This window comes from Gopherus evgoodei, chromosome 7, assembly GCF_007399415.2.
Source record: "Gopherus evgoodei ecotype Sinaloan lineage chromosome 7, rGopEvg1_v1.p, whole genome shotgun sequence".
Taxonomy (NCBI): domain Eukaryota; kingdom Metazoa; phylum Chordata; order Testudines; family Testudinidae; genus Gopherus; species Gopherus evgoodei.
In genome coordinates, this window is record NC_044328.1 from 130,280,568 (window position 1) to 130,302,631 (window position 22,064).

Here is a 22,064-nt window from a genome sequence, read left to right on the forward strand (position 1 = left end):
CTTCCCCCTTCCCCCCCCAGCCGTGGTACCACTTCCTTCCCCCCGCTGTGGTACTTCCCCCTTCCCCCCCAGCCGTGGTACCACTTCCTTCCCCCTGCTGTGGTACTTCCCCCTTCCCCCCCAGCCGTGGTACCACTTCCTTCCCCCCACTGTGGTACTTCCCCCTTCCCCCCCAGCCGTGGTACCACTTCCTTCCCCCTGCTGTGGTACTGCCTGTGAGGAAGTGGGGCTGTTCTTAATGTTTCCCCTGGATACTGTGGGGGGGCCTCAGCTCTGGCCGACCCTCTGTCTCCTGGCAACTAAAGGCCAGGCCCTTCCCCGTGCCAGGGGCTGCTAAAGGTGGGGGAGAACAAGGGGCCTGGGAAAAGGACACAGCCCAGAGAGGAGGAGCTGTGGGGGGTTCAGTTTGGGGCTGGCTGGGAAATGGAGAGGGGTGCCCCCCCAAAGGGGCTGTGGCCTCCCTGGGGCCCCAGTGGACCTAACTAAAGGGGGTCCTGCTGTCTGTACCGGCAAGGCCTGTCCTGGACTGTGTCCCTGTCATCTAAATAAACCTTCTGTGTTACTGGCTGGCTGAGAGTCCTGGTGCATCGCAGGAACCCGGGGGTGCCGGGCCCTGACTTCTCCCCACTCCGTGACATTGCCCCCTCCCCTCCCAGCCGTGGTACCACCTGCTGTGCCCGCTCCCCCCAGCCATGGTACCCCCCCATCCCTCCTAGCCGTGGTACCCGCCCCGTGGCACATGCCTACCTGTTGCTGTAGGCGCCCCCAAAGTCGCAGGCACAGGGCCGGCAGCCGGCCATGTCATTGCTCAGGCCCCAGAACTCGGGCTGTGGAGAGAGCTGGGTCAGGCATCGGGTGGGTCCCACCGGGGCCGGGCAGGGGCAGGGCACAGGGCACTCACCAGGCACTGGCTGCAGTACCGGCCGCTGACAAAGCGCTTGCAGTAGCAGTCGCCACTGATGTGGTCGCAGGGGGGGCTGCCTGCGATGATGCCCCGAGGGTCGCACCTGCAGGCTGGGCACAGACACAGCAGCTTACCCAGCGAGGCCCGGGCCCACGGCCCCCCCAAGTATCCCAACCCCACCTTCGTGTGAGGCCTGGCACACTCACAGCTCTGGGGATGCCGAGCCGGATCCTGCCCGATGCCCGAGGGGTTGTCCCATGCAGCACATGGGGCCCTGCCCACCAGCGGCTGTCCTGAGGAGCCACGTCCCCCGGGGCCCTGCAGCATGGCCAGGCTGGGTGGCTGTGATGAAGTGGGCATGTTCTTACCATCTTCTCTGAATGCTCTGTGTGTGCCTCAGTTTCCCCTATGTGTTACTCAGGTATCTAGATGGTGGGACAAGGGGGGTGATGTCTGCAGCGACCCCTAGAGGGCAGGTGTGGATCCTGACAGGCTGCAGAGAACAGCCGACACTCATAGCCTGGCAACTGCTGGCCGGGCCCCCTCCTCTGCCAGGATCAGCTGGTGGTGTTGGTGCAGCCCAGGTGACCTGCTGGCCCGGGAAAGGGGCAACAGGTGTGAGGGAGGCCAGGCAGTTGGAAGGGGTCAGTCCCCTGCATAGAGGCTGGAACTAGGGGGCTGGAACTAAGGGGTTGCAGCACCCCCTGGCGTGAACAGTTTCCATCATGTCCAGGGTCTGTAGTTTGGTTTCATGGCTTAGTCGTCTCCCCCACCCCAACCCCGCCGTACACTGCTCCAGCGCCCCGGGGGTCCAGGGGGAAGTAGGCCCTGGGTCCCCCCAAGCTGGACTTTGCTGCAGGTGCCTGCTCCCTGTTCGACGCTGGGTTCCCGACGTCTGCGTCACACGCTGGCTGCAGGGGAGGGGGAGGGCCCGTTGGGGGTGTGTGAGGCTCCCTGGGGTCCCGTCCAGGGGGACTCGCCGCAGGGAGTGAACGGGGTGACCATGGGGCTGAACACTCCAAGGTCGGACCCAGGAAGCACCGAAGCCGAGCAGGCTCCTTGCCCTGGTAAGCGTGGCCCTGAGGGGAGACGCTGCCCCGAGTCCTGCCTGGCTTCACTCCAAGCGGTGCCAAGGCCGTGCCCGTGCCGTGCCCCCTCCCGCACTCACGCTGGCAGCCCTGTGGGTCAGTGCGGCTCAGCCCGTAGAAGGCCTCCTTGCAGCTGTCGCAGCGCACGCCCTGGACGTGTTCCTTGCAGCGGCATTGCCCGGCAATCATGCCCAGTGCCACGTCTGTGTGGCTGTCACACACTCCGCCGTCCAGGGAGCCCACCGGGTCACAGTCACAGGCTGCCAGCACAGGGGAAGAGAGCGAGAGTCACACGCCAGGAGCCAGCTCTGGCCCAGCCCAGACGCCAGCGACTGACACCGCAGTGACCCTGAAGCAGGTGGCACTGCCAGAGCAGCCGGGATCGGCCATGTCGGGCAGAGCGGGGCAGGGACGGGAGAGCTACAGTCGGTGGGGTGGAGAGAGCAGCCGAGTGCCTCAGCACAGCCAAACAGCCGGGCACACGCCCAGGCCAGGGAGTGGAGCGTGGGGGCTGCCCGCAAAGGGGCTGCACCTTGGCGTGAGCCACCTGTGCAGCACTGTAGCCAAAGGGCTCATGCTCTCCCTGACCACATCCTGGGGCCGTGACCAACATGGGCGGTATGTGCCTCGGTTTCCCCAGGTGTTGCCCTGCCGCACTGCGCACCACATGAGGTGTGGGCCACGCAGCTGGCTGGGGAGACGCATGGGGCAGCAAGGACTAGGGGGACCCAACAGACAAGGGGAACCCCAAGGACCCCGTGAGGCTGCAGATGGACAACGAGGGGGTGGTGCCAGGCGAGCGCAGAGAACAGGGGAGCCCCTGGCGCTGAAACACGGGAGAGACGAGGAAGGAGGCTGAGATGGGCTGGCCAGGCTGCCCCTTCGCTGCTCCCCGCTGAGCCAGGCTGGAACCCGGCCCCGGCCGCGCAGCACAGGGGCACGCTCTGAGCAGGGGCTCACTCGGTGGCCTGGCTGGGCCGAGCTCCCCGGGGCAGCAGGGGCTGCAGCTCAGTCTCGGAGGCAGGGAGCAGCCAGCCTCACGATGTGCAGCGGTGACTCCAGCCCAGGAGCCGTGCAGTGCCCCGGCCTCCCTCCCCAGCGCCCAGGGAGGGTACAGGCGTGTGTCAGGGGGCCTGTGTGGGCTGGGAACAGACCCGGGGACAGCACACGACTAGTGGGGGCCTGGTGAGCCCCTGGAGGACCTGAGAGAGAGGATACCCCCCTGCTCTGTGGGCACCCGGCCGGCCCCAGCTCTAGCTTCAGAGGAAGGGGAGCAAAGCCCCAGACCCCCGGGGGTGACCCCCCTCGCCCGCTGCAGGCTGCCCAGGCCCGTCCGCCGGGCACTCACGGACGCAGGCGCTGCTGGCCCGGATGTCGGCCCGTGGGCTGTGGTAGTAGAAGGGTTTGCAGAGCTGGCATGTGCGGCCCATCGTGTTGTGCTGACAGTCGTCACAGACGCCCCCGCTGGCATTGCCCGTGGCCAGGTACACGGCCATGTCGAAGTGGCACCGGCGTGAGTGCTGGTTACAGTTACACCCTGCGAGACACCGGTGCCATGCGGTAACCCAGACCCGGCCACACCACCCGGTGACACCGCTCAGCCACGCCACCCAGCCCCCAGCCACGCCGCCCGGCCATGCCACCCGGCCCCCAGCCACACCGCCCGGTGACACCGCCCAGCCACGACACCCAGCCCCCAGCCACGCCGCCTGGCCTCGCCACCCGGCCCCCAGACGCGCCACCTGGCCACGCCACCCGGCCCCCAGCCGTGCCGCCCGGTGACACTGCCCAGCCACGCCACCCAGCCCCCAGCCACGCCGCCCAGCCACGCCACCCAGCCCCTAGCCACATTGCCTGGCCACGCCGCCCAGCCCCCAAGCACGCCTCCCGGCCCCCGGCCCCACCACCCAACCCCTCGACCACGCCGCCCAGCCCCCGGCCCCCAGCCATGCTGCCCGGTGACACCGCCCAGCCATGCCACCCAGCCCCCAGCCACGCCGCCTGGCCCCCAGCCACGCCGCCCGGTGACACCGCCCAGCCATTCCACCCAGCCCCCAGCCACGCCACCTGGCCACACCGCCCAGCCCTCAGCCATGCTGCCCGGCCCCCAGCCACACTGCCCGGTGACACCGCCCAGCCCCCAGCCACGCCACCTGGCCACACCGCTCAGCCCTGGCCATGCCGCCCGGCCCCTGGCCACACCCCCCAGCCAGGCTGCCTGGCCCCCGGCCCCACCACCCAACCCCTGACCACGCTGCCCAGCCCCCGGCCATGCCACTTGGCCACACTGCCCAGCACTGGCCATGGTGCCCGGCCCCCGGCCACACCACCCGGTCACACCACCCGACAACAGACGGGGTCCCTCAACACTGGCCCGGGCACGCTCCCCCCTAGGGCACTGCTCCCAGCTCACCCCATGTCCCTGCCCCAGGGCAGTGCCCCCAGCTCACCCTGTGCCCCTGCCCTGGGCACTGCCCCCAGCTCACCCCATGTCTCTGCCCCTGGGCACACTCACTCCCTGGGCACTGCCCCCCCAGTGCACTTCTTTTATTAGGTGTGAAAGCAGGCAGGGGGCAGAGCCGTGGGAAGGGGCGGGGAGAGCTGCAGGGAAGTGGGGGGGCAGAGCTGCAGAGAAGGGGGGCAGAGCCGTGGGGAAGTGGAGGCGGCAGAGCTGTGGGGAAGTGGGGGGGGCAGAGACATGGGGGGGAACAGAGCCGTGGGGAAGGGGGAACAGAGCCGTGGGGAAAAGGGGGGCAGAGGCTCACCTTGGCAGGCGTGCGGGTCAGTGCCCCCGGCAGGGCGCCAGGGCCGGTCCTGGTAGAAGTCCTCGCACCGCTCACAGTTCAGGCCCGTGGTGTGGTGCCTGCAGATGCAGCGGCCGTGAATCTGCGGGAGAGGCAGCGATGGGGGCCAGGTCAGCTGTGCACGTGAGACGCTGCCACACCCCAGGCTGGCCCCTGCCCCCTCATGCCAGGGGCCCAGGGCCCTCAGCTGCCTTTAGCAGGCCACATGCCAAGCCTGAGTGGGTCTCGTCTGCATTGGGGCACAGGGACCTCTGGGGCCGCCCCACACTCCCTGACACCCGCCTGCTGCCCCAGGAATCATGGGCACAGCAGCCACTCAGGGCTCCCTGCTTGGCTGTGCCTGGCTGCCCTGTGGTAGGTCTTGGGGTGGGGCTCTGCTCCCTTACTTCCCCCTCCCCCTCCCACTGCCCTCCGCGTGGGGTGGAGCCATGCCCCCTTACCATGCCCTCCACGCCCACTGGCACCCCGGGGACGGGCGCGCACTCGGAGGCGTGGCCATAGCAGAAGCAGCTCCCACGCAGCACCATCTCGTAGAGGGCGTAGTAATACTTGTGCAGCACCTGGCGCCGCGAGTCCAGCAGGTTGTCGCCCAGGGTGTGCAGCTTGGTCAGGTTCACCCGCAGGTTGGTGACACGCAGCAGATCTGGGGGCAGGGGGAGTTTAGCACTGGCCCCCCTCCTGGCCCTGCTACCCACCCCAGCCTCCCAACCTCCCAGCCCCTGCTGCTCCCAGTCTCCCCCAGCCTCTGCACTGCCTTGCCCGTGATGCCTCCGACTCTCCTCAGCCCCCGGGTATGGTGCCCAGTTACTACTCCCGCATGCCCCTGTCTCCAACACTCCTGGGCCCCCTGCAACCCCCCAGGCCTGCCTGTGCCTCCCCTGCCATGGGCATCTCCCTGCACCACCCGTGGCTCTGGACCCAGTGCCCCACAGGGCCACTCGCGGCTTTGAACCTGGTGCCTCATGGCTGCAAGCTCTAGGGCAGGGATCCCAGCCCATCCTCCCAGCTGAGCCCCCCGTCTTGTGCCCCTACCCTGGATGGCTGGGCTGTACGGATCCTCCACTGGGATGGACGGGTCCAGGACCTTGAAAATCACCTGGGAGATAGATGAGGGGCAGCATGAGACCCCAGAGACCCCCTAGCCCCGGCCTGCCCCCAGCTCCCCACCATGCCCCAGGGTGACAAGCGAGGGGTAGTGTGACGTGATGAGTGTAATATAATCTCTCACTGAAAGGTGACAGGGCCAGAAAGAGATAATTACCTCCCAGACTGACCTGACCCAGGGCCAATTTTAAAGCCTTGTTAGGAAGATCTGTAAATGAATGAACCATTATCTTTGATGGAGGGAGGTCCCGGATGACTGGAAAAAGGCTAATGTAGTGCCCATCTTTAAAAAAGGGAAGGAGGAGGATCAGGGGAACTACAGGCCAGTCAGCCTCACCTCAGTCCCTGGAAAAATCATGGAGCAGATCCTCAAGGAATCAATTTTGAAGCACTTAGAGGAGAGGAAAGTGATCAGGAATAGTCAGCATGGATTCACCAAGGGCAAGTCATGCCTGACTAACCTAATTGCCTTCTGTGAGGAGATAACTGGCTCTGTGGATGAGGGGAAAGCAGTGGACGTGTTATTCCTTGATTTTAGCAAAGCTTTTGATACGGTCTCCCGCAGTGTTCTTGCTGGCAAGTTAAAGAAGTATGGGCTGGATGAATGGACTATAAGGTGGATAGAAAGCTGGCTAGATCGTCAGGCTCAACAGGTAGTGATCAATGGTTCCATGTCTAGTTGGCAGCCGGTATCAAGCAGAGTGCCCCAAGGGTCAGTCCTGGAGCCGTTGTTCAATATCTTCATTAATGATCTGGAGGATGGCGTGGACTGCACCCTTAGCAAGTTTGCAGACGACACTAAACTGGGGGGAGAGGTAGATACGCTGGAGGGTAGGGATAGGGTCCAGAGTGTCCTAGACAAATTGGAGGACTGGGCCAAAAGAAATCTGATGAGGTTTGACAAGGACAAGTACAGAGTACTTAGGACGGAAGAATCCCATGCACTGCTACAGACTAGGGAACAAATGGCTAGGCAGCAGTTCTGCAGAAAAGGACCTAGGGGTTACAGTGAATGAGAAGCTGGATATGAGTCAGCAGTGTGCCCTTGTTGCCAAGAAGGCTAATGGCATTTTGGGCTGTATAGGTAGGGGCATTGCCAGCAGATCGAGGGACATGATCATCCCCTCTATTCGGCATCGGTGAGGCCTCATCTTGATACTGTGTCCAGTTGTGGGCCCCCCACTACAAGAAGATTGGAAAATTGGAAAGAGTCCAGCGGAGGGCAACAAAAATGATTAGGGGGCTGGAGCACATGACTTCTGAGGAGAGGCTGAGGGAACTGGGATTGTTTAGTCTGCAGAAGAGAAGAATGAAGGAGGATTTGATAGCTGCTTTCAACTACCTGAAAGGGGGTTCCAAAGAGGATGGATCTAGACTGTTCTCAGTGGTAGCAGATGACAGAACAAGGAGTAATGGTCTCAAGTTGCAGTGGGGGAGGCCTAGGCTGGATATTAGGAAACACTATTTCACTAGGAAGGTGGTGAAGCACTGGAATGGGTTCCCTAGGGAGGTGGTGGAATCTCCTTCCTTAGAGGTTTTTAAGGTCAGGCTTGACAAAGCCCTGGTTGGGATGATTTAGTTTGGGATTGGTCCTGCTTTGAGTAGGGGGTTGGACTAGATGCCTCCTGAGGTCCCTTCCAACCCTGATATTCTATGATTAATAGAGCTTTGAAATTGCAGCCTGCATTGTTAGAGATAAAAGGGTAGATGCTTGCTCAGGTCTTGTGATGTAAGCAAACAAGTCTTGTCTATTACTATGGCTTTGATTCAAAGACCAAAAAAGGAATATTAATGTTTAGAAAGACACTTGAGGGAAATAATATTATTGTCCATGTGTCTCTTTGAAGGTTGTGGTAACCCGTATCTGAACGGTTTAATGGATAAATTACCCTGTGCTAATTGCCAGGATGTTCGGAAGAGAGAAAGTTAAGCCTATTGTTTGCTTAGGCCAAGAGGCTGCTGGAAATATATAAAAACCCTGGGACATGATCCTTCTTCATCTCAGATCTGCTTTGGGTTTCAAGAGGGGGAAACCCTGAGCCATAAGGATTGAGATCCCCAGTCACTGACTGGAGTCACCCTGAACATGGACATTGGACTATAACCTCAGTAAATTGAACTCAAGTCAGTCTGTACACTGCTCTTTCAACCAACTCTCTCTCTCTTTTCTTTTTTAATACATTTTAGCTGACTTAATAAGAATTGGCTCTAAGCGTGTATTGTGGGTAAGATCTAAGTTATAATTGAACTTGGGTGTGTGGCTTATCCTTTGGGGTTGGAAGAACCTTTTCTTTTATATGATGAGATAAGATTTTCAGTAACTATCATCATAGCTGATGTGTGTGTCTAGAAGGAGGCCTGAGGCTGGGCACTTTAAGGGAACTGCGTTGCTTGGATTCTGAGTAACCAGGGAGGTAACACAGAGGCTGTTCTGTGCTGGTTGGTAGATCTAAGTATTGGAAGATCCACCAGCGTTCGGGGTTTGTCTGCCCCATTCTGTTTGCAGTTCACCCTGAGTGACCTCAGCTGGCACCCACGGGCAGCATCGTTATGGGCAGTGTGAGACCGCAGAGCCCCACCTGCCTTGGCCTGCCCTCAGCCCCCCCCCCACCCCAGAGCGACAGGTGAGGGGCGGCATGAGACCCCAGAGCCCCTCTGCCCCGGCCTGCCCCCGGCATCCCCCCATCCCGTTCCCCAGGGTGACAGGTGAGGGGTGGCGTGAGACCCCAGACCCCCTGCCCGGCCTGCCCCCAGCATCCCCCCATCCCATTCCTCAGGGTGACAGGTGAGGGGTGGCGTGAGACCCCAGACCCCCTGCCCCGGCCTGCCCCCAGCATCCCCCCATCCCATTCCTCAGGGTGACAGGTGAGGGGCGGCGTGAGACCCCAGAGCCCCTCCGCCCCAGCCTGCCCCCGGCATCCCCCCATCCCATTCCTCAGGGTGACAGGTGAGGGGTGGCGTGAGACCCCAGACCCCCTGCCCCGGCCTGCCCCCAGCATCCCCCCATCCCATTCCTCAGGGTGACAGGTGAGGGGCGGCATGAGACCCCAGAGCCCCTCCGCCCCGGCCTGCCCCCAGCATCCCCCCATCCCATTCCTCAGGGTAACAGGTGAGGGGCGGCGTGAGACCCCAGACCCCCTGCCCCGGCCTGCCCCCAGCATCCCCCCATCCCATTCCTCAGGGTAACAGGTGAGGGGCGGCGTGAGACCCCAGACCCCCTGCCCCGGCCTGCCCCCAGCATCCCCCCATCCCATTCCTCAGGGTGACAGGTGAGGGGCGGCGTGAGACCCCAGACCCCCTGCCCCGGTCTGCCTCCAGCATCCCCCCCATCCCGTTCCCCAGGGCAACAGGAGAGGGGCGACGTGAGACCCAGAGCCCCACCTGCCTTGGCCTGCCCCCAGCCTCCCCCACACCCCAGAGCAACAGGTGAGGGGTGGCATGAGACCCCAGACCCCCTGCCCGGCCTGCCCCCAGCATCCCCCCATCCCATTCCTCAGGGTGACAGGTGAGGGGTGGCGTGAGACCCCAGACCCCCTGCCCTGGTCTGCCTCCAGCATCCCCCCATCCCATTCCTCAGGGTGACAGGAGAGGGGTGGCGTGAGACCCAGAGCCCCTGCCCCAGCCTGCCCCCAGCATCCCCCCATCCCGTTCCCCAGGGCGACAGGAGAGGGGTGGTGTGAGACCCCAGACCCCCTGCCCCGGTCTGCCTCCAGCATCCCCCCCATCCCGTTCCCCAGGGCGACAGGAGAGGGGTGGCGTGAGACCCCAGACCCCCTGCCCCGGCCTGCCCCCCGCATCCCCCCATCCTGTTCCCCAGGGCGACAGGAGAGGGGCGGCGTGAGACCCAGAGCCCTTGCCCCAGCCTGCCCCCAGCATCCCCCCATCCCGTTCCCCAAGGTGACAGGAGAGGGGCGATGTGAGACCCCAGACCCCCTGCCCCAGCCTGCCCCCCGCATCCCCCCATCCTGTTCCCCAGGGCGACAGGAGAGGGGTGGTGTGAGACCCCAGAGCTCCTCCGCCCCGGTCTGCCCCCGGCATCCCCCCATCCCGTTCCCCAGGGCAACAGGAGAGGGGCGGCGTGAGACCTCAGCTCCCCACCTCGCCATGGCTGGAGGGTTCGATCTCGGAGTAGCGCTGCTCACACAGCACCTGGTCCACGCGGCCTGACGCCTGCACAGCCACGGCTGGGAACAGCCGGGAGCAATTGTAGGCGAAGTAGCGATAAACCTTCCAGGTGCGGCCGAAATCTGCCGAGCGCTCGATCAGCATGGCCGCCGGGCGGAAAGTCTGGGGGAGAGACACGGGTGGGGCTGGGCGCACTGCAGCAGGGCCCTGGGCAGGGTGTCGGGGGAGATGAGCTGGGTGTCCCCCAGCATGGCCCTGGGCGAGGTGTCAGGGGAGGGAAGCTGGGTGCCCCCCAGAATGGCCCCGGGCGGGGTGCTGGGGGAGGGGAGCTGGGTGCCAGGTGGGGTGTTGGGGGAGGGGAGCTGGGTGCCCCCCAGAATGGCCCCGAGCGGGGTGTCAGGGGAGGGGAGCTGGGTGATCCCCTGCAGAGCCAGGCCTGGTACCAGTGGGACGGCTGCTCTTCGGCAGGGTTGGCCCTGCTGTCCCCACCCCCAGCCCAGGGGACTAGGCCCCCAGATCCCCCCCGAGCTCCCCTTTCACCTACCCAGCCCAGGACCCAGTTACCTTAAATTTCATGATGAGGTGAGTGAAGTGGAACTCAGCCTCCAGGTCCAGGCGGATGCTGACGTGCTCCACGCCTGCGGAGACGGGGCTGGGTCACCCCGATGTACCAGCCCCCGGGGAGACAGAACGGGATGGGGCGGGGTCACCCCCATTCACCAGCCCCCGGGGAGACAGAACGGGATGGGGTCACCCCGATGCACCAGCCCCGGGGGAGACGGGACGGGATGGAACGGGGTCACCCCCATGCACCAGCCCCCAGGGAGACAGGACGGAACAGGGTCACCCCATGCACCAGCCCCCGGGGAGATGGGACGGGATGGGGTCACATCCATGCACCAGCCCCCAGGGAGACGGGACGAGATGGGGCGGGGTCACCCCCATGCACCAGCCTCCAGGGAAACAGGACGGGATGGGGTGGGATTGGGTCACCCCCATGCACCAGCCCCCGGGGAGACGGGACGGGGTCACCCCCATGCACCAGCCTCCAGAGAGATGGGACGGGGTGGGACGAGTCACCCCCATGCACCAGCCCCCCCAGGGAGACAGGATGGGATCCCTCCCCATGCTCCACCACACGCCTGCACCAGCCCCTTTGCCGCCCCCACATCCCAAGCTGTGGTCACTCCCAGCAGAGTCAGGTGTGGTGGCTGCGGGGGCCTCTCACCCAGACTGGAGGCCCTGGCATTGGGGGGTCCCGAGGAGCCGTCTCCTGGCCCAGGCTCTCCTGAGGGTCCCTTGTGGCTCCTGCAGCCTGGGGCAGCGCAGGCCAAGCATGGGCCATGACCCCTTCCCCTCCCCGCTAGTCTGGGCTCTGTCCACCCACCGGGGAGCCTCTCTCCAGGGCCCTGAGGGCCCCCCCTCACCATTCTCCGACTGCCACCAGGTGGGGTGCCCGTCCCGGCCGCTGAGGTACAGCACGTTCTGGATGTGGTGGCTGTTGTGCAGAGAGGGGGACCGGGAGTCGCAGGAGAAGCATTTCTCCGAGTCCTGCGGCACAGAGAGGGTCCCAGTGCTGTCCCTGCCCCACGGCGCACCCCCGCAGCAGGGGCAGACTGGGCACTGGGGCTGCCTCTGCTCAGCGCCTGCCCTTGGACAGACAGACAGACTCGCCCCCGCACACGCGATCCAGACCCACACACGGATGGACTCGCACACCCATGGATCCAGGCAGACAGACGGATGGACACAACCACCTGTTCAGCCAGCCAGCCAGACACACACTCCCCCAGAGATCCAGGGGACAGATGGACAGACACACACACGCAAACAGCTGGACAGACAGACAAACACACCCCAACAGATCCAGGGGACAGATGGACAGACAGACAGACACACACAGCTGGACAGACGGACACACACACACCCACAGATCCACGGGACAGATGGACAGACACACACACACAAACAGCTGGACATACGGACACACACACCCCCACAAGATCCAGGGGCCAGATGGAGACACACACACACACACACACACACACACACACAGCTGGACAGACGGACACACACCCCCCCACAGATCCAGGGGACAGACAGACAGACAGACACAGCTGGACAGACGGACACGCATACCTCCACAGATCCAGGGGACAGATGGACAGACTCACACACACACACACAGCTGGACAAACACACACCCACAGATCCAGGGGACAGATGGTGTGACGAACTGGGAAAGTTCTTAATGTTTTCTCTGAATACTGTGTTGGTGCCTCAGTGTCCCCATGGCAGTTCTTAAGCATCTGGCAGAGCAATGGCCAGTGCACCTAAATGCCTGACACTCTGTCTCCTAGCAGCTGATGGCCTGGGCCCCTCCTCTGCAAAGGTGCCAGCTGAAGGTGTTGGAGACAAAGGGATCCGGTGACCTCCTGGCCCGGGAAAGGGGCTGAGCAGTGAGGAGGGGCTGGAGGGGGTTTCAGTCTGGAGCTGGCTGGGGACGAGGAGTGAAGTGCAGACGTGGGGGTCTGGCTCACTGACCCCCAGAATGGACCCGGCCGAGGGGTCTGGTTCTCTGTACCTACAAGCTCTGTTTTAGACCCTGTTCCAGTCATCGAATAAACCTCTGTGTTACTGGCTGGCTGAGAGTCACATCTGACTGCGAAGTGGGGGTGCAGAACCCGGTGGCTTCCCCAGGACCCCGCTGGGGTGGACTCGCTGTGGGAAGCGCACGGAGGGGCAGAGGATGCTGAATGCTCCAAGGAGAGACCCAGGAGGTGAAGACGTGTGAGCTTCTTGCCCTGAACAAGTCTGCTCCAAGGGAGAGGAGGCTCCCCAAAGTCCTGCCTGGCTTGGTGGGGAGCAGTTCCAGAGCACCACCCAGGAACTCCGTAACAGATGGACAGACAGACAGACAGACAGACACACACACACACACACAGCTGGACAGACACGCACACCCCCAGAGATCCAGGGGACAGACGGACAGACACACACGCACACACACAGCTGGACAGACGGACACACCCCCCCCCACAGATCCAGGGGACAGATGGACAGACACACACACACAAACAGCTGGACATACAGACATACACCCACCCACAGATCCAGGGGACAGATGGACACACACACACACACACACACACACACACACACACACACACACACGGACAGACGGACACCCCCCCCCCCACAGATCCAGGGGACAGATGGACACAGACAGAGCTGGACAGACGCACTCACACACCCCCACAGATCCAGGGGACAGATGGACCGACAGACACACACACACACACACACAGAGCTGAACAGACGGACTCACACCCCCCCACCGATCCACGGGACAGACGGACACACACAGAGCCGGACAGACGGACTCACTGTCACGCAGTCCCGCACCCCCACTCCCTGCGATGCCCCAGGACTCTCAGCCAGCCAGTAACACCAGAGGGTTATTAGCCCACAGGAGCACAGCCCCAAGCAGGGCTTGTAGGTACAACCAGGACCCCCCAGCCGGGTCCCTCTGGGTTTCAGGGAGCTTAGACCCCAGACTCGGGGTTCCCTGCGTCTTCCCAGCCAGCCCCAAACTGACTCTAAAACCCCTCCAGCCGCTCTCTCCCCGCTCCCCTCTGCTCCTCCTCTCCTCTGTCCAGTGTCCGGGGCAGGAGGTGTCACTTCTCCCCACCCCGCTCCCGGCTCAGGATACAGCTCAGGGAGCTTCCTTCCCATCCCCACTGCAACTCCCCGGCCACATTCCCAGGTCAAACCCACCCCGCTCCCTGCTCCATCACACACACAGATCCAGGGGACAGACGGACTCACACACGCAGAGCTGGACAGACAGACTCACACACAGATCCAGGGGACAAACGGACTCACACACACGCAGATCCAGGGGACAGACGGACTCACACACACACAGAGCTGCACAGACAGACTCACACACAGATCCAGGGGACAGACGGACTCGCACACACACAGAGCTGCACAGACAGACTCACACACAGATCCAGGGGACAGACGGACTCACACACACGCAGATCCAGGGGACAGACGGGCTCACACACACACAGAGCTGGACAGACAGACTCACACACACACATATCCAGAGGACAGACAGACTCACACACAGATCCAGGGGACAGACAGACTCACACACACACAGAGCTGGACAGACAGACCCACACACACACAGATCCAGGGGACAGACAGACTCACACACACACAGAGCTGGACAGACAGACTCACACACAGATCCAGGGGACAGACGGGCTCGCACACACACAGAGCTGGACAGACAGACTCACGCACACACAGATCCAGGGGACAGACGGACTCACACACACACAGAGCTGGACAGACAGACTCACACACAGATCCAGGGGACAGACGGACTCACACACACACAGAGCTGCACAGACAGACTCACACACAGATCCAGGGGACAGACGGACTCACACACACACAGATCCAGGGGACAGACGGACTCACACGCACACAGAGCTGCACAGACAGACTCACACACAGATCCAGGGGACAGACGGACTCACACACACACAGAGCTGCACAGACAGACTCACACACAGATCCAGGGGACAGACGGACTCACACACACGCAGATCCAGGGGACAGACGGGCTCGCACACAGATCCAGGGGACAGACGGACTCACACACACACAGAGCTGCACAGACAGACTCACACACAGATCCAGGGGACAGACGGACTAGCACACACACAGATCCACGGGACAGACGGACTCACACACACACAGAGCTGCACAGACAGACTCACACACAGATCCAGGGGACAGACGGACTCACACACACGCAGAGCTGGACAGACAGACTCACACACACACAGATCCAGGGGACAGACGGACTCACACACACACAGAGCTGCACAGACAGACTCACACACAGATCCAGGGGACAGACGGACTAACACACACACAGAGCTGCACAGACAGATAGACTCACACACACAGATCCAGGGGACAGACGGACTCGCACACACACAGAGCTGCACAGACAGACTCACACACAGATCCAGGGGACAGACGGATTCGCACACACACAGAGATGCACAGACAGACTCACACACAGATCCAGGGGACAGACGGACTCGCACACACACAGAGCTGCACAGACAGACTCACACACAGATCCAGGGGACAGACGGACTCGCACACACACAGAGCTGCACAGACAGACTCACACACAGATCCAGGGGACAGACGGACTCACACACACGCAGATCCAGGGGACAGACGGGCTCGCACACACACAGAGCTGGACAGACAGACTCACACACACACATATCCAGGGGACAGACGGACTCACACACAGATCCAGGGGACAGACAGACTCACACACACACAGAGCTGGACAGACAGACTCACACACAGATCCAGGGGACAGACGGGCTCACACACACACAGAGCTGGACAGACAGACTGACGCACACACAGATCCAGGGGACAGACAGACTCACACACAGATCCAGGGGACAGACGGACTCGCACACACACAGAGCTGGACAGACGGACTCACACACACACAGATCCAGGGGACAGACGGACTCACACACACACAGAGCTGGACAGACAAACTCACACACACACAGATCCAGGGGACAGACTCACACACAGATCCAGGGGACAGACGGACTCGCACACACACAGAGCTGGACAGACGGACTCACACACACACAAATCCAGGGGACAGACGGACTCACACACACACAGAGCTGGACAGACAAACTCACACACACACAGATCCAGGGGACAGACGGATTCATGTACACAAACAGAGCCGGACAGACGGACTCACGCACACACGCAAAGCCAGACAGAGACTCACACGCACACATAGACCCAGAGGACAGACGGACTCACGCACACACGCAGACCCAGAGGACAGACGGACTCACGCACGCACATAAAGCCAGACAGACAGACTCACACGCACACATAGACCTGGAGGACAGACGGACACATGCACACACACAGATCCAGAGGACAGACGGTCTCACGCGCACACGCAGACCCAGAGGACAGACGGACTCACACACACATGCAGAGCCAGACAGACAGACTCACACGCACACACAGGCCTGGAGGACAGACGGACACACACAGAGACCTGGAGGACAGATGGACACACGCACACACACAGATCCAGAGAATAGATGGTCTCATGCACACACGCAGACCCAGAGGACAGATGGACTAACGCACACATGCAAAGCCAGACAGAGACTCACACGCACACACGCAGACCCAGAGGACAGATGGACTCACACACACACGCAGACCCAGAGGACAGATGGACTAACGCACACATGCAAAGCCAGACAGAGACTCACACGCACACACGCAGACCCAGAGGACAGATGGACTCACACACACACGCAGACCCAGAGGACAGATGGACTCACGCACACATGCAGAGCCAGATAAACAGACTCACACGCACACGCAGACCTGGAGGACAGACGGACACATGCACACGCGCAGAGCTGCACAGACGGATTCACACGCGCGCACTGACCCTGGTCCACCCGCAGGCTCTGCCAGCCCGGCTCGGCTGAGTGTTTGGGGCTGGGCACAGGGGACCAAGCCCCCGTCTCCCTTGGCCAGGCTCCCCGCAGGCCCGAGGCCCGGCTGGCGGGTGCCGGTGAGAGCGCAGGGCTCAGGGGCCAAGATCCCCAGGTTGCCCTGGATGGGAGGGGTCTGGCTCAAGCCAGGAGGGGCTGAGGGCAGAGGGCCCTGCCCCCCAGGTGCCCACGCAGAGCGATGGGGAGGGGGCAGCTGTCCACGCTGCACACAGACCAGTGTTGGGCCAGGAGCCACGCCGCACAGCACCCGGAGGGTGGGGCACTGCCCTGGGCACCCCTTGGCGCGAGGCCGGCGGGCAAGTACCTGCAGGTGGCTGACGATGCAGTACTCCTGGGGCCCCCACAGCCCACACGTGGACGTAGCGCTCAGGTTCTGGGCCCGCCCGATGAGCAGGTTCCCGGTGGCCGGGTGGCAGCTGCCCGCGGAGCAGCCTGGCTCGTCCTGGCTCGCCGCACCGGGCACCTGGACTGGAGAGAGGCACAGGGCGTGGGCGGTCTGACAGAGGCTGAGCCCCAGCCCCCACATACGCCCCTGCCCCTGCCCGGGGCCCCCGGGCTCACCCCTTCGTCCCCCTGTGCACCCCTCCCCCTGCACACACCTCCCTCCGTGCAACTCCCCGCACCCCTCCCCCTGCACACCCCTCCCCTGTGCACCCCCTGCGCACCCCCCCACACTTCCCTTGTGCACCCCCTACACCCCTCCCCCACGCACCCCTCCCCACACCTACCCTTGTGCAACCCAGCACCCCTCCCCTGCACACCCCTTCCCCTGTGCACCCCTGCGCACCCCTCCCCCTGTGCAACCCCTCCCCCCCACACTTCCCTTGTGCACCCCCCACACCCCTCCCCCCACGCACCCCTCCCCACCACACCTACCCTTGTGCAACCCAGCACCCCTCCCCCTGCACACCCCTTCCCCTGTGCACCCCTGCGCACCCCTCCCCCTGTGCAACCCCTCCCCCCACACTTCCCTTGTGCACCCCCCACACCCCTCCCCCCACGCACCCCTCCCCACCACACCTACCCTTGTGCAACCCAGCACCCCTCCCCTGCACACCCCTTCCCCTGTGCACCCCTGCGCACCCCTCCCCCTGTGCAACCCCTCCCCCACACACTTCCCTTGTGCACCCCCCACACCCCTCCCCCCATGCACCCCTCCCCACCACACCTACCCTTGTGCAACCCAGCACCCCTCCCCTGCACACCCCTTCCCCTGTGCACCCCTGCGCACCCCTCCCCCTATGCAACCTCTCCCCCCTCCCCCCCACACTTCCCTTGTGCACCCCCCCACACCCCTCGCCCCATGCACCCCTCCCCACCACACCTACCCTTGTGCAACCCAGCACCCCTCCCCCTGCACACCCCTTCCCCTGTGCACCCCTGCACACCCCTCCCCCTGTGTAACCCTGCACCCCTCCTCCCACACACACTTCCCCCGTGGGCCCCCCCACCCAGCCTCCCGCGCATCCCTCCCCCTGTACACCACTCCCCCTGTGTAACCCTGCACCCCTCCTCCCACACACACTTCCCCTGTGCACACCCCCACCCCTCCCTCCACGCACCCCTCCCCCCACCTAACCCTGTGAACCCCCGCATACCCCTCTCCCCACACTCCCCTCCCCCGTGCACCCCTCCCCCCGCACACATCCTTCCCTGGGCACCCCCCCGCACCAACACTGGGTACCAGACCAGCTGACCCGGCAGGGAAACGCCATGACCCTGAAAGCCCCCACACAGCAGCCTGTGACGGGGGAAGCAAAGGCCTTTGTCTGGCCTGCCATGACTCTGCCCCCCTCACCCCCAGGCCCCCCTCCCTGACTCTGCCCAGCCCCTTGAGGCCGTGCCCAGGGGAGGCTGTGCCCAGGGACACACTCCACACCCTTGGGAGCAGGGCCCCACCGGGGCATGACCTGGGGAGTCCCCCGCACCGGGGCAAAGCAGGGGGTGGGGGAGGGGTCAGGGGTCAGCCCCTGCCCCTCTGCGTAGCCCCCTGCTCTGTTTCAGAGCAGCCGCCAGGCAGCGCCAGGCCCCGGGGGGAGAGGGCTCGGGACCACCCGGTCAGGCGCTGCCCTAATTCCCTGACGGGGCTCAGCGGAGCCAGACGTCTGGGGATTTACGGCTCAGCTTCGGGGGCCCTTTGCCACGCGGGGAAGGAGCGGGCACAGCTGGGCCGAGCTCTGCCCGCCAGGAGGCTGCCAAGGGCTCCGACTGTCCTGGGGAGCGCGTCCCCCGGACTCACTGCACCGGGCGCCCGTCCTCGGGGCCCCCCGCCTCCATCCAGCCCCCACTGGGACCCTGCTCTCGGGGCTGCCCGCCTCCATCCAGCCCCCACTGGGCCCCGTCCTCAGGGCGCCCCCGCCTCCATCCAGCCCCCACCTGGGACCCTGCTCTCGGGGCTCCCCGCCTCCATCCAGCCCCCACTGGGCCCCCGTCCTCATGGGCGCCCCGCCTCCATCCAGCCCCCACTGGGACCCTGCTCTCGGGGCCCCCGCTCCATCTCCGCCCCCAGCCATCCAGCCCCCACTGGGACCCTGCTCTCGGGGCCCCCTGCCTCCATCCAGCCCCCACTGGGACCCTGCTCTCGGGGCTCCCCGCCTCCATCCAGCCCCCACTGGGCCCCCGTCCTCGGGGCCCCCCGCCTCCATCCAGCCCCCACTGGGACCCTGCTCTCGGGGCTCCCCGTCTCCATCCAGCCCCCACTGGGCCCCCGTCCTCGGGGCCCCCCGCCTCCATCCAGCCCCCACTGCGACCCCGTCCACAGGGCCCCCCGCCTCCATCCAGCCCCCACTGGGACCCTGCTCTCGGGGCCCCCCGCCTCCATCCAGCCCCCACTGGGACCCTGCTCTCGGGGCTCCCCGCCTCCATCCAGCCCCCACTGGGCCCCCGTCCTCAGGGCGCCCCGCCTCCATCCAGCCCCCACTGGGACCCTGCTCTCGGGGCCCCCTGCCTCCATCCAGCCCCCACTGGGACCCCGTCCTCAGGGCCCCCCGCCTCCATCCAGCCCCCACTGGGACCCTGCTCTCGGGGCCCCCCGCCTCCATCCAGCCCCCACTGGGACCCCGTCCTCAGGGCTCCCCGCCTCCATCCAGCCCCCACTGGGACCCCGTCCTCAGGGCTCCTCGCCTCCATCCAGCCCCCACTGGGCCCCGTCCTCGGGGCGCCCCGCCTCCATCCAGCCCCCACTGGGCCCCCGTCCTCAGGGCCCCCCGCCTCCATCCAGCCCCCACTGGGCCCCCGTCCTCAGGGCCCCCCGCCTCCATCCAGCCCCCACTGGGCCCCCACCCTCAGGGCTCCCCGCCTCCATCCAGCCCCCATTGGGCACCCGTCTTCAGGGCTCCCCGCCTCCATCCAGCCCCCACTGGGACCCCGTCCTCAGAGCTCCCCGCCTCCATCCAGCCCCCACTGGGCCCCCGTCCTCGGGGCGCCCCGCCTCCATCCAGCCCCCACTGGGACCCCGTCCTCAGGGCTCCCCGCCTCCATCCAGCCCCCACTGGGCCCCCGTCCTCGGGGCTCCCCGCCTCCATCCAGCCCCCACTGGGCCCCCGTCCTCGGGGCTCCCCGCCTCCAACCAGCCCCCACTGGGACCCTGCGCTCAGGGCCCCCCGCCTCCATCCAGCCCTCACTGGGCCCCGTCGTCAGGGCCCCCCGTCTCCAACCAGCCCCCACTGGGCCCCTGCGCTCAGGGCTCCCCGCCTCCATCCAGCCCCCACTGGGCCCCCGTCCTCAGGGCTCCCCGCCTCCATCCAGCCACCACTGGGCCCCTGCCCTCAGGGCTCCCCGCCTCCATCCAGCCCCCACTGGGCCCCCACCCTCAGGGCCCCCCGCCTCCATCCAGCCCCCACTGGGCCCCTGCCCTCAGGGCTCCCCGCCTCCATCCAGCCCCCACTGGGCCCCCGTCCTCAGGGCCCCCCGCCTCCCTCCAGCCCCCACTGGGCCCCCGTCCTCAGGGCTCCCCGCCTCCATCCAGCCCCCACTGGGCACCCGTCCTCAGGGCTCCCCGTCTCCATCCAGCCCCCACTGGGACCCCGTCCTCAGGGCCCCCCGCCTCCATCCAGCCCCCACTGGGCCCCTGCCCTCAGGGCTCCCCGCCTCCATCCAGCCCCCACTGGGCCCCCGTCCTCAGGGCCCCCCGCCTCCATCCAGCCCCCACTGGACCCCCACCCTCAGGGCGCCCCGCCTCCATCCAGCCCCCACTGGGCCCCCATCCTCAGGGCCCCCCGCGTCCATCCAGCCCCCACCAGGCCCCCCATCCTCAGGGCCCCCCACATCCATCCGGCCCCCACCGGGCCCCTGCGCTCAGGACACCCCGGGGCACATGGGTGTGCACACCCGGGGTCTGTGGATGGCGCTGCCCACCTCCCCTGAGAGGGGAGGGGAGAACGTGCCCGGGGCTGCACGTGAGCGGGGACTTACTTAGCAGCAGAAGAGCGAGCAGCAGCTCCATGGGCACCGGAGTCCGGCCTGGGGAGAGCAAGAGGAGAGGGTTACGCCGGGCTGGGCTGGGCTGGGCGAGGGGAGTGTGGGTGGAGGTCAGATCTGCGGGGAGCTGTGGGCCCAGGGTGCAAAGGGCAGAGGGGAAAGAGACTGGTGGTGATGGTAAGGGGGGTGGGACAGGGCTCCCTCTTCCCTATGCAGTGGCCCAGGCCTCCTTCCTGCCAGCCCTGCAGGTGGGAGGTGCCAGGGCTCCCTGGTACTGCTAGTGCCCGACGCCGGGGCTTGGCCACGGTCAGCAGAGCCAGGGCGCCCGTGGGGCTGGCTGCCCCGGAGGTCAGGCGCTGCTCAGCCACCCCAGGACAGCACCTGTGGTCCCCCCACAGCCTCTCACCTTGCCAGGCCTCTCCCTGCTGCCTCCTCGGGGAGCTGGGGGATCGGGGGCAGGCGGGAGCTGCCCGTGGCTGGGGGGTCCCATGTCTCAGAACAGGCGTATGTGCCCCGGGCCAGCACCAGCCCTAGTGAGGGCAAAGTGCCCCGGTGGGCAGTGCCACCCCGCCAGCGGCATGTGGGGAGCTGCCACGCTGACCTGGGGCCAGGCATGTGAAGCAGCCAGCACAACTCATAGTAAGAGTTGGAGCAGGAGACAGGGATCCCGGACACCTGGGTTCTCTTCCTGGCACTGCCCCAACTGGCTATGGGGTGCTGAGCAAGCCCATTCCCCTCAGCCTGCTCCCTCGCTGCCCCGGGCACCCTCCTGCCAGCTCCCCTCTGCTGGGCACCGGGCTTGGGGCTGGAGGAGAAATCCAGGCGGCTTGAGCAGCAATGTCGCTGCCGGGGCCAGGCATCTTAGGGCAGCAGGCGTCGCATGCAGCCCCCTCCTGCTCGCCCCAGAGCCGCCCCGGTACTCACGCCTGAGCGGTGCAGCCTGCGGCCCTGGCGGTCACTTCCCACTACGCGCTGGGGCACAGGGGAGCTGGCTGCA

At 65.0% G+C, this 22,064-nt stretch overlaps 1 protein-coding gene across 1 annotated transcript in view; it reads right to left on the bottom strand.

The window, feature by feature from the left end:
* The window catches only part of LOC115654873 (laminin subunit beta-2-like), a 66,932-nt gene that overhangs the window by 42,664 nt on the left and 2,204 nt on the right, over positions 1-22,064 (bottom strand). The window contains exons 2-13 of the mRNA XM_030569734.1: positions 21,062-21,109; positions 16,953-17,116; positions 11,453-11,576; positions 10,590-10,663; positions 9,999-10,187; positions 5,829-5,892; positions 5,237-5,439; positions 4,758-4,878; positions 3,341-3,529; positions 2,073-2,252; positions 902-1,014; positions 748-827 (exon numbers count right to left, since the gene is read on the bottom strand). Coding sequence (XP_030425594.1) covers positions 748-827; positions 902-1,014; positions 2,073-2,252; positions 3,341-3,529; positions 4,758-4,878; positions 5,237-5,439; positions 5,829-5,892; positions 9,999-10,187; positions 10,590-10,663; positions 11,453-11,576; positions 16,953-17,116; positions 21,062-21,092 — 1,532 coding nt within the window. The 5' untranslated portion in view covers positions 21,093-21,109. The remainder of the gene's footprint in view (positions 1-747; positions 828-901; positions 1,015-2,072; positions 2,253-3,340; positions 3,530-4,757; positions 4,879-5,236; positions 5,440-5,828; positions 5,893-9,998; positions 10,188-10,589; positions 10,664-11,452; positions 11,577-16,952; positions 17,117-21,061; positions 21,110-22,064) is intronic.